Genomic DNA, 12319 nt, shown 5'->3' on the forward strand with positions numbered 1-12319 from the left:
ATATATTGCACCTTATTTAGTTAGCGATCTGAAATTTGATGAAAACAAATCTTCTAAATTCATACCAAAGCCAAGCAAGGAAAACTGTGGCGTGCAGAGGTTTGGTTTCCCTGTATGAGCATGTGTACAGTAGATTACACTGTGGTGCATGCAGCCATTGCAAATACATCTTCAAGCATCTTTTTTTTTTTTTTTGCATAGTTTACGTTCCAAGTAATGGGGGCCAAAATAAAAATGGAGGGAATGAGTGAGGAATCTTTGTAGACTTAAAGGCCCTTTTGTGTCAAACTGTGGTGACGCTGTTGGAAGCTCTTTAAAGTACGGAGTAAAGAGGAAATGCCTTTTCTTGGATAACGCTCTCTCCCAGTCACCAAGTAGAACACAGTGTGTACTGTAAGATAAGAAATAATCCTCATCCGAATGTTGAAACTATTAAAAAAATGTTTTTATATTACTTGGATTCTCTGTGTTTTTGCTACGAGTTGTTTGTGAGAGGGGGGGGGGGGGGGGGTCAATGATGCTCAATGGTCAATATATGAATCATATGGATTTATTAGACAAAACAGAAAAGGGCTCTATGTGGACTATACAATAGAACTGAGAAAATACCAGCAATATATTACACAAGTGTTGGTATAAAACTGTCCAAGTCGATCGATGTCTCTCTCCTAGGAAGCTCCCCACTCCCATCCAAGGTGCCTTGGTGCAGGCCAAACACGTTCTGTAGAAAAACACAAAACATTGGATCAAATTAGATTTACGAGATAAATCTGACAAACACTACTTCCTGCTACCCACTGACACCCAAACCAACATGCTTGTTTGACAACTGTTAAAATTAACCTTTGAACCTTTAACATTCAATGATCAAACTCATGCTTCATGCAACGAATTATAATTCATAAAATCCATGCAGAGAGAGAGAGAGAAAAGTATCATGCAGGTTAAATAGTGACAGAAGTCATATTGCATTATGAAACATGCTGATGGACCCGTACCTTGGACCTTTTGGCCAAAAAACTAAACTGTGGTAGGGCAGCTGCTTCCAAACACGTGTCCTTGTAAGCAAAATGTACAAGATACAGTACAATGTGACATAGCTTTAGCCCTTTCTTTGAGTATCTGATTAATTACAGAAATGGACACAATTATCATGAAGGCGTCACCAACATCATTAATCTATTCAGTTAAGATGAATTATTAACCGCTAACTCAATAGCGTAGCCAGACTCGGCTCATTGGGTGTGCCACAGAAAGCCAGGGTGTGCCAGGGGGCGGACCATTTGGTGGCGGCCGCGAGGCCGCCGCCAAAAAAAAATTGGGTCTTTTCAAACCAGATTTAGAGGAATATTTGTGTGTTGTTTGCTCCTTTTCGCACTCATTATTAGCAGGTAGAAGCAGTCAATTAAATTGTATTTTTTGGCAACATGTAAAACCACTTTGTTTAGTATCTCAAAAAAGTCTCACCTACTTTTTCCAATGAGTGTTCTAGTCGGGAAAGAACGCAAATTTGGTTGGCATGTTCGTGTGGACCCGTATATTATTAGAAATCTGAGACGCATGCAGATGCATGACTGAAAAGTCTCCTGGCTAACGTTAAATGCGAAGGGACACGCCGCCAACATCTTCACTGTGCGTGGCGTGCATTAGAAAGTGCGTTTCACAGTGATACATGGGGGCTGCTAGTACTGTTAACGCTAGTTAGATAGTACAGTAGTGTGGCAGTCTCTAATATGCTACCGCCGTTCATTCCCCCAAAAGCACACACAACAGCGCTAGAAACAATCACATACATGTTGTGACTTGTGTACTCACCATGCGATCATCAAATAATAATCCAAAGTACGCGAAACTGTCATTTTCAAAGTAAATCCATAGCGAGAGGAACCAGCAAGAGTGGTTCCAAGAGGGTTACCTCTCTGCAACGAAAATCACTTCCTTGTTTGCCTGAGACGCATGGGTACACATGCGTCTCAGGCAAACAAGGAAGTGATTTTCGTTGCAGATGGGAACGCTCTTTGCTACTTATTTTCTCTATGGATTTACTTGCAGGCGGACAGTTGGACACAGTGCATGACAGCGTTGACATGTGTTTTGCAGACAAAACAAAACACTTTTTTTACCCCATTTTTTTGGGTGCGCCAGTGGCCTGTCTGGGTGGCATTTGCACACCCTAGCGCACCCGTGGCTACGCGCATGCGCTAACTATCTCCAATGAAATCCTTTCTCTGTTTATTCCTAATCCAAAATGCACTGGGCGGTTCCTCTTACCAGAGTCCATGACGATGTTCAGGGGGGAGTGGTAGGTCTGCAGGTAGTGCTGTGGGCTCTGCAGCTCATCTCTCATCAGCAGCTGGACTAGGGCCTCCTGAGGGACCATCAGCCAGAGAGCATCATCCAGCACTGCCCCAGGAAGAGTCTGGGAATAAAGGAAAATCGATTCATCTGTTAACAGAACCAGATCTGATCTAGGGAGATGGTGGCAGTTAGAGTTATGTAAACAGAGTTATCTACGCGTTATCTTCAGCCTAAGAGGCACCTGGATTACGCAGAACCATTATTTTCCTAGTCTACAGTATGATCCCAATAAAAAGCAAACGCACCTTCTTGGATATTTCAGGGTGTTTGCTCAGCTTGTGGAGCGCTGACAGGACAGAGCAAAGCAGAGAGTCTGTGCTCTCTTCCTCAGTCCTATCCCCAAGCATCCTGGTCTGCACACTCACCACCTTCAAACAAACAATCAACCAACATTATTCATATACTGTACACTATATCACTACCAGTCAAAAGTTTGGACAGTTATTTTTCACATTTTATAATGAAAACTATGAAATAACACAAATGGAATCATGCAAAAGTGTTCACGCAAAAGTATATTATCTTTTCTTTAAATTAATAAATACATGCCCTTTGCCTTGATAGAAAGGCAAAGTGCTGGAAAGAAATTCATACATACGCATCAACATTGGCAATGACTTTCCGATAGTGTGCATCTAATAATAGTATAGTATATATGTATATAACATTTAATTCACACAGAAAAGATATGTGCTTTATTTTACAGAAACTTAAAAACAACAACCACACAAGTAAAGACAAAAAGCCAACCTTGTAGCTCCAGTGTTGGAACAGCCTGCTTGAAGGGCTGTGAGCCATGAACACAACCTTGGGAGCTTCCAACAGGATGCTAGACCTGAGGGGGGTCAAATTACTGAGTATGGTGCATAAAACCCCCCAAAAAACTTCAAAAGGTCAAAGGTCCACAACTCAGTTTGGGTCCCAATCCTTTTACAAGAACCTCTGGATCATGGGAGAAGCCGGGTGGCATGGCCGCAATCAGAGTAAATATTCATTATTAGTCATTAAGCAGCGGTAATAAAACATTTAAAACAGCTGCTGTGCATCTAAAGTCTAGAGTCTAGAGTCATTTAAAGTCTAGAGTCTAGAGTCATTTAAAGTCTAGACTAGAGTCATTTAAAGTCTAGAGTCTAGAGTAATTTAAAGTCTAGAGTCTAGAGTAATTTAAAGTATAGTTTAGTTAGTTAGTCTTAAAGTCTAGGCCATTTCTTGAGTGTAAAGCATTCCTTTCAAGACATTATACTGCTAAGGACCGTGGCATCATCAACAGCTCAAACAAGAGTCTTATGTAGACATCATCATGAGATGTTGTCATATCAGTACAGACTTGAACATAACCTGCTGCACTGGCTGTGTACAGTAAGGTGAATTTCCACCAGTCAGTGGATAAAATGTATTTTAATGTATAGTATTAGGTGGCACAATACATCACGACACATCCCATTGTAGCACATTACATGGTATGTATCTGTCATACAAGGAAGTAGCTTTACCTGTCTGGCCGTTGCTGCATGTCTTCCAGGTCTTTCAGAACAGAAAGCAGAACTTCACTGGAGGACTAGAAGAGAAGAGAGACGGACAGCAAACATGAAAGAAAGAGAGATCTCACATCATGAACATTTGTCATGCATGGATCCTATGAATAGGTAGGCTGTTCAAACTCACCTCAATAACATGAAGCATGCAGGATGGATAAAGTAAGAGCAGGCCTGTGATATGATCCCATTTGTATCTCCTCCGCAAATGAAGGTTCAGCTTTTCATAATGTGCTGTGCAGAAACAAGCAATAATATATCCGTTTGTAGGACCCTGGCAAATGCAGAAAATATAAAAAAAAAACTGAAGATCCTTTATACATACTGTAGATGAAAGCCTTGCTCTCTTGTCAACACATACCAACCCTTCCTGGCGCTTTTTATTGCCAGCTTTCTATTCTGCTCTTTTGTGGTAGCAGCATTCGTCAAAAGCTTTTACAAGCACAGCCTGCAGACTCATTCACATGTAGAGGTGTGAAAGCTATAAAAACACTCAGACCGGCTAAACGAGAAAGCCTTTTCTTGCAACCGCTTCACATTTTAGTAAACCAGGATTGCATTTTCTAAAAGCATATGCGGGAAAGGGGTTGTTGTGAACTGTTGGAAACTTGTTCAAACTTCAACAAGGGTAAAGGCAGTCAAGTAAATTGATATTTTCTATAGTAGGTTTGCACATGTAAATATGGAATATCAAAGGGGATACCATCATCCTTTCCATCTCAAATCTTCCCCTGGCTATATGAAGTATTAGGAGGGATCCAATTAACCGGTTGACCCCACAGACTGATATAAAGAGTGCATTGACCACTGATGGGAATGAAGGCGTCCCGTCTGGGAAATGGCGATGCCTTGTAAATCTGCCATGGAATGCCCAGGCTCCCAGTCTTAATAGCTCTTCAAATGCTGTTCTAAGGTAACTGCTGGGCTGGCTAACCTGCCAGGTCTGTCCTCTCGTCGAGCCGCTGGGGGAGGCCTGCGATCACTATGAGCCGCTGTAACAGGAGCCTCTGGCGGGACACAGAGGAAGGGCATTAGAGGACCTGCTGAGTGGGGGGGTCAGGATTATGGAGAAATGTCAGACCTCCATTCATGCAAACGTGTGCAGTCGGTTAAGGTGACTGTGCCACCATGTTCTGTGACGGATAGTGCACGTACACACACACGCACGCACACACACACGCGCATGCACACACATATATGATTTATTTATGTCCACATAAATACAGAGTACAAAGGACATAAACACTAATAATGCAGTCAGATGCTGGGAGACAGTTAGTTACAAAAGTGCCTAGTTGGCAACCACAATAATGCGCACAAAAAAAGGAACACCACACAGATTGATGGCAGTGGCAAATTGACAAATACAGTTACACTGTAATACAAGATATTGGTTAGTATCCACTTTAAGGATACAAAACGCAGCGCCTTCTCCATATTGAGCGGCTACCAATAATAGCAGAGACTGAGCAATACCTTGCTAGCTGTTTGGCCCTTCTCTTAGGTAGTCCAGCCATCTGGAGGCCTCTCACAACCAGTTTGTGAACATGACCCAGGCTACCAAATATGAAAACTAAAAGTTTACAACTAGCCCAGCTGTGAAATGGTCTGCTTCACACACACACACACACACACACACACACACACACACACACACACACACACACACACACACACACACACACACACACACACACACACACACACACACACACACACACACACACACACACACACACACACACACACAGGGAGAGTCATAGTCACAGGGGCATTCAAATTATTATCTTACTTTTCAATATCATATGAGTTGTCATTGTCAAATATCAGAACCAGTCAGCAAAACACCATTATGTGTCGTGAAACAGATGTCAGATCAGATCTCAGAATACAAAAAATACACAGGAGCAAACAAACAAACAAACAAACAAACAAAAATGCATTCTGAGATAAACCCAATTTTGAATTTGCTTTCCACTAATCTGAAATATCATACACACCGTATCTTCTTGCAGATGCACAAGCTTCTCCTGTGCCATAAGCTGGTGAAATAAACTAGTCCCAGTTTCCTCCTCTTTCTCTTCCTCTACTTTCAAATTCTGCAAGCTGGATTGCTCCATCTCTCTCTCTCTCTTTCTGTCTGTCTGTCTTTCTCTCGATCTATCGCACTCCAGCGCTGAGTGAGTGAGTGAGCCAAGAGTAGCAACAGCGGGCCGCCTTCCCTCAGTGTTTACATCTTTCATAAAAGCCCATATCCTAGAAACCTACCATTGTTCTCCCTGATGCTATAAAACCAAGCCTACTGCTCTCTGGTGCAATTACTGATGCCCAAGATACACTGCAAGACCCATGGCAGCCGAGGTCAGGAGTGCTGTATAGTGTGGGCAGGGCCAAGGGTCTTTAAACTGTTCCCTGGTTTCTGTCCAGGGCCCAAAATGGTTTGTGGGACTATTTGGTCATGGTCGGCCCACAGGTAAAAAAGAAAAGAAAAAAAGACAAGATTTAATGGATCTAATGTAAGAGACTCAATCTGACCTTTTGTTGTCCCCTCCTCAGGCTGTAGGCTAGAGAAGCCTGCACTCCTGTAGTATTTTATTTGTTTACTCACAATTATCTATGACAATTTATGATTGACAACTGATCACATTCTCCTCTCACAAGCAGCTCTAATTTAAATATGAAAGCAGAGTGTAAAAACCCTGGTGTGACATACCAACACACTTATTGGGAATGCCCATGCTAAAGGCAAAGGCTTCCATCAATATGATATAGGCTACAGTTTGTTATTGCGTCCCATGTCATGATGTTTTTATAAAAAATAAGCGTAGGATATACCATCAACAAGTAGCCTATGACTGTTGTTGTGGAAAAGCTTCTTGGGCCGTTATGTTCCCATCTGTGGGACAGAACTATTCAAAGTTTAGCAAGCACAGAATAAAAAGTGCCGACACAAACCTCTCTCGTTTTCCCGTAAGACACGTCATCGAACAGTGACATTCTGCTTTGAGACTCTGTCTCTTTCTTTTCTGCCTCTTTCTTTTTCCTAGATTTTGAAGGACCGTTATTCATTTTCTGCGTTGAGGAGGAAGCCATGATTGACAGGATCATGGGGTGTTGTGGCGTTGCGCGCCGCTGTCTTCGGGGTTACAAGCGGGGTTACCAGGCAACAAGTTCAGCGAGTGACGCGTTTGACGTAACATGACGTAACATGTGACGAGGCGTGATTTCTAACCCCACATAGGATAAGCAATAACCACGCCCTGTGGCGCCGGGATTGGCCAGGAGCAACACTGGAGGGCACGCAGCCCAGCGATTTCATGAACCAACTGAATAGCTCTTGAGAACGGACAGCGATTTCGAGAGCGGACACTGAGAGCGGACATTGAAATGAATTATGGTCACCTACCTTCCTTAGCATAGTAATAATAATAATAATAAGTATAATAATTGTAATCTACACAATGTACACAATCTACAAAAACATGCAATAATATAAACGGTGTTCACGTTCATAGCTCATATAATATAATGTATCATATCATTAATTTCAAGCTCAATTCTTACCCAGAGAAAAGGTACAGCACTGAAATAACAAGCAATAGTTTTTTAAACATCTTTATTTTAAAATATGAAAAACCCCAGGTGCTTTAGTCCCAAGCTTCAATGCTCCTGGCCAATCCCAGCGCCACAGGGCGTGGTTATAGCTTATCCTATGTGGGGTTAGAAATCAGCGACTCTGACCCCTCTGGGGGGGGGGGGGGGGGGGGGGGGGGGGGGGGTTCGGCCGGAAGTGGGCGGAGATTCAACCCATTTTTTGTTGTTCCTCCCCAAAGTTACAGAATAGCTTCAGCTATCAGCCTCATCTTGCTTCTTCGGTCGCTATTCTCTCTCCTGAAAATTTGTGCCGACGGGGAGAAAGCCCCACGTGATAGCCACCCGTCAATCTCTCTCTGCTCAACGCTGTAACCATGCTGTAACACCATTTTATTTTGAAATTCAGTTGACTTTGCCATTTCCCACGGATATTGTCACGTTTTTCTTTCCTGGCTTGACAGAAAAAGTCTGCCTTCACGCGCCTAGTCGGCTTGAAAATAGAACTCACGTAAAAATCGGCGCAGCTCAGGCGAGGCGTGGGTACACGGAAGGTTCATCATTGAGGCGCCCTGTGTACACAGCCTCATTCACTAAAAAGGACGCCTATTTAAAAGCGTGGGTAAAGGCAAGGCTTGGGTGCTGTGCTGTGTGTGAACGTAGGGTAACACACAGGGTGAATTTTATGAATGGAAATTGAAAACGATACGTATCATAGCGCATTTCCCAGTGCGCATACGCAGAGTCATTTCGCAGTGTGTATACTGCGTATACCTGCGTAGCACGTAGACAACACCACTGAGTGTATGTTCATTGTAAGCTATTAGTTTGTCATCCTGACTACTCTGTAATATTTTATGTCGTTGTACTGTCACAATGTAAAGTTTTGAATGGACCCCAAAAACTGTCAATATTGATTAAAATGAAGGACACTGAAATTAATGTCGACTGTACACACAAACTTGTATAGCCTACTGGTCTCTTTATTATGGAGGCCAAATGCATTTCAACAGAGCAATAGGTTGAAAGTCAGCTGGTTGACTCAAGACACAGCTGTTACAGCTAACAGCCTAGTGAGATACACAAACAAAAGAGTACTTAATATGACAGGACTTGTCATTCCATCTCTTTTCTGCACCCCAATTTGTATGGACACAATGCTCAGGTCCTGCGTTGTTTGGCTCGCCTCTGTTCCACTGGACAAAGTCCACCTCTGACCCATCAGACCACATCCACTTTCCTTCCTGCTGGGCGTCAGTGAATCCGATCCAGGTGGGCCGCTTGTTAAGATCAAAGTTCTGGATCAGAGAATGGACAAAGTTGCTTTGTTCCTCACTGTGGATAGAAACCAGGTTGGCCCCTCGATCCACGCAGTAGACTTCTGCATCAGCCCAGGTCTTACCTGAGGCCACGTATTTGTAACAGCGGCCATTGAAGCCGAACCAGCCGAACCAGGGACAGGAGCAGCACTTGAGCTGCATCATCATCGGGGCAGACAAGTGAGTGGAATCTGCATCAGTCCAGTTAAGATCATTCACCCTGGACTGCCTCCCCCTGCTGGCTGTATGGGAAATGGCACAATAAATCCTCATGGATCATTTGTCTTTTTGGTCACTGCATAATTCAATTGTACTAATGAATAGTTTTGATGTATTTACTATTATTGTGGAAAATTGTAAAAAATAAAGAATGGTACTAGAGTAGTCTAATTTCCATATTGTAGCCTACATATTATTTTATGGACAACGCTGCCTGGCCAAAATCCAATTTCAATAAAAGGCTTGAATCAGGCTCATAGTGTGTGTGTGTGTGTGTGTGTGTGTGTGTGTGTGTGTGTGTGTGTGTGTGTGTGTGTGTGTGTGTGTGTGTGTGTGTGTGTGTGTGTGTGTGTGTGTGTGTGTGCGTGTGTGTCTCAGTGAGAAGCAGGCAGAGAGTATTCCAGAGGACTTGCGTCAGATTACATCAGATTGTTATGAAATTTTCTTGGTGACCCCCCGGGGTGGAGTACTATGAGTCTGAAGTGGAATGGTTCAATAATAACTGGTAGTTTTCTATCAATATTCCTCCAAATGTACATGTAATGCAGTGAAAAATCAATATTTAGAAGGCTTTTATTGTGAAATGCTACATCAGATTGTTATGAAATTTTCTTCGTGACCCCCCGGGGTGGAGTACTATCAGTCTGAAGTATAATTATTTTGTAATAACAGGCAGTTTCCTTGAACTATCCATTTGAATGTTCAGAAAACAGTGAAAAGAAAAAAAAGTAGGCTTTTACTTTGAAATTGTACATCAACTCTCATAGCGTGCAATTGTAATTATAATATGTAAAAATTAGAACATTTAATTAGTATAGATTTGTTCGGAGTGCGCTGGAGCTGGATGGCGAAGATTTGACGCCCAGGCGAGGGACGTACAACGGAGCGTGCAAACTGACTTTTCTTTTCTTCTCTAACTATTTTAATGAACTGTTGCTTGAGTTGAAGTGGGTCGGAACGAACGAGTGCGTCTTGAACAAGCAGTCGTGACGACTGAGGCGAAGGGGGGGGGGGAGAGAATATGGTAATTATGCTACGAGTGATTGAGTTGATAGAACACAGGTGTATTCATCAGTGAAGTGATTGGAGCGCAGGTGAAATAGCTTAGTGCGGCGCAGATAATTACATGGCGTGGTCTTTGTGTTCCTGAACTTCAGTTAGCACACTAACTCCATAAAAGGAGAGCAGCCTGATCACCCCTCTCTGCAAGGATTCCAGTCCCACTCCCACCCAAAGGTGCAGACCAGCTCCAACAAACACATCGCCAACACTGTGGAATCGCATCCCCCTAGGTATGAGATTGGCAGACTCAGTGTCCACTTTTAAATCGCTTCTTAAAACCTATTTATTTAAACAAGCCTTTTATTAATTTTATCCCACTCGCTTCTTTTATTTTTATTTGTGTTGCCTGATTGGTTTTAATTTTTGTTGTTTTATGTGCTGTTCCTTCACATGCTATTGTGTTATGTAGGCTACCTGTTGCAGTTTGTGCCGGTTGACGTTTTTCTAGCCTGCTTTTTGTGTAGGCCTACTTGTTGGCTAAATTTTGAACGAACCTGCTATAAATCTGTTTTTATTTCCTGTATGTAAAGCACTTTGTGATCCATGGATTTGAAAAGTGCTATATAAATAAAGTCTTACTTCCATCACCAGCCCGTCCTGCTCCAGTGACTCCAGAGAGAAACACTCAGACCAGCTCCAACAAACCAGCACCCCATCCTGCTCCAATGACTCCAGAGAGAAACGTTCAGACCAGCATGCTGCTCCTGTGCTGTCTCGGTCTGGCTCTGGGTGCCACCGTGCCTCCGGGTGCCACCGTGTCTCCCTCAGCTGAAGGGAAGCTCAATGCCACCGTGTCTCCCTCAGCTGAAGGGAAGCTCAAGCGCGGCAACTGTCCCATGTTCTGGAACAGCATCAATGGCCGCTGTTACAAATACATTGCCTCAAGTAAGACCTGGGCTGATGCAGAACTCTACTGCGTGTCTGAAGGGGCCAACCTGGTTTCTATCCACAGTCAGGAACAAAGCAACGTTGTCCATGAGCTGATCCAGAACTTTGATCTTAAAAACGGGCCCACCTGGATCGGACTCACTGACGCCCACAAGGAAGGAGCGTGGATGTGGTCTGATGGGTCAAGCGTGGACTTTCTCCAGTGGAACAGAGGCGAGCCAAACAACCTCGGATCTGAGCATTGTGTCCATACAAATTGGGGTGCACAAAAGAGATGGAATGACGTTTCCTGTGATTCTACATACTCTTTTGTTTGTGTATCTCGTTAGCTGGAACAGCTGTGTCTTGAGTCAACCAGCTGACTTTCAACCTATTGCTCTGTTGAAATGCATTTGGCCTCCATAATAAAGAGACTAGTATACAAGTTTGTGTGTACAGTCGACATTAATTTCAGTGTCCTTCATTTTAATCAATATTGACACGACAGTTTTTGGGGTCCATTCAAAACTTTACATTGTGACAGTACAACGACATAAAATATTACAGAGTAGTCAGGATGACCACTAGAAACTAATAGCTTACAATGAACATACACTCAGTGGTGTTGTCTACGTGCTACGCAGGTATACGCACACTGCGAAATGACTCTGCGTATGCGCACTGGGAAATGCGCTATGATGATACGTATAGTTTTCAATTTCCATTCATAAAATTCACCCTGTGTGTTACCCTACGTTCACACACAGCACAGCACCCAAGCCTTGCCTTTACCCACGCTTTTAAATAGGCGTCCTTTTTAGTGAATGAGGCTGTGTACACAGGGCGCCTCAATGATGAACCTTCCGTGTACCCACGCCTCGCCTGAGCTGCGCCGATTTTTACGCGAGTTCTATTTTCAAGCAGACTAGGCGCGTGAAGGCAGACTTCTTCTGTCAAGCCAGGAAAGAAAAACGCGACAATATCCGTGGGAAATGGCAAAGTCAACTGAATTTCAAAATAAAATGGTGTTACAGCATGGTTACAGCGTTGAGCAGAGAGAGAGATTGACGGGTGGCTATCACGTGGGGCTTTCTCCCCGTCGGCAAACAAATTTTCAGGAGAGAGAATAGCGACCGAAGAAGCAAGATGAAGCTGATAGCTGAAGCTATTCTGTAAATTTGGGGAGGAACAACAAAAAATGGGTTGAATCTCCGCCCACTTCCGGCCGAACCCCCCCCCCCCCCCCAGAGGGGTCAGAGTCGCTGATTTCTAACAGAGTCACAGAGTCACAGTATACCCTCTGAAAAAAGGTAGACTACACCACTGCATACACTAATCCAATACACTGACAATACAACCATCAAAATA

The 12319-nt window shown here is 43.3% G+C and overlaps 1 protein-coding gene and 1 pseudogene across 2 annotated transcripts; both read right to left on the bottom strand.

Annotated features, from left to right (window-relative positions):
• Positions 1-1020: 1020 nt before the first annotated feature.
• Positions 1021-6983, bottom strand: LOC310774842 (testis-expressed protein 47-like; the record flags this gene model as incomplete). The annotated part of the gene is made up of 8 exons (XM_083634983.1): positions 6849-6983; positions 4828-4900; positions 4024-4127; positions 3852-3916; positions 3109-3193; positions 2604-2726; positions 2272-2419; positions 1021-1058 (listed from the first exon to the last, which is right to left on the bottom strand). The coding sequence occupies exons 1-8, from the start codon at positions 6960-6962 to the stop codon at positions 1021-1023; spliced, it is 750 nt and encodes a 249-aa protein (XP_083491109.1). The 5' UTR covers positions 6963-6983.
• A 1563-nt stretch (positions 6984-8546) lies between these two features.
• On the bottom strand, positions 8547-8971 carry LOC310775570 (ladderlectin pseudogene; annotated as a pseudogene). The gene is made up of 2 exons: positions 8641-8971; positions 8547-8554 (listed from the first exon to the last, which is right to left on the bottom strand). The product of its transcript is annotated as a ladderlectin pseudogene (transcript).
• Between the last annotated feature and the right edge of the window lie 3348 nt (positions 8972-12319).

This window comes from Poromitra crassiceps (genome assembly GCF_964638095.1).
Source record: "Poromitra crassiceps genome assembly, chromosome: 4".
Classification (NCBI taxonomy): Eukaryota; Metazoa; Chordata; class Actinopteri; order Beryciformes; family Melamphaidae; genus Poromitra; species Poromitra crassiceps.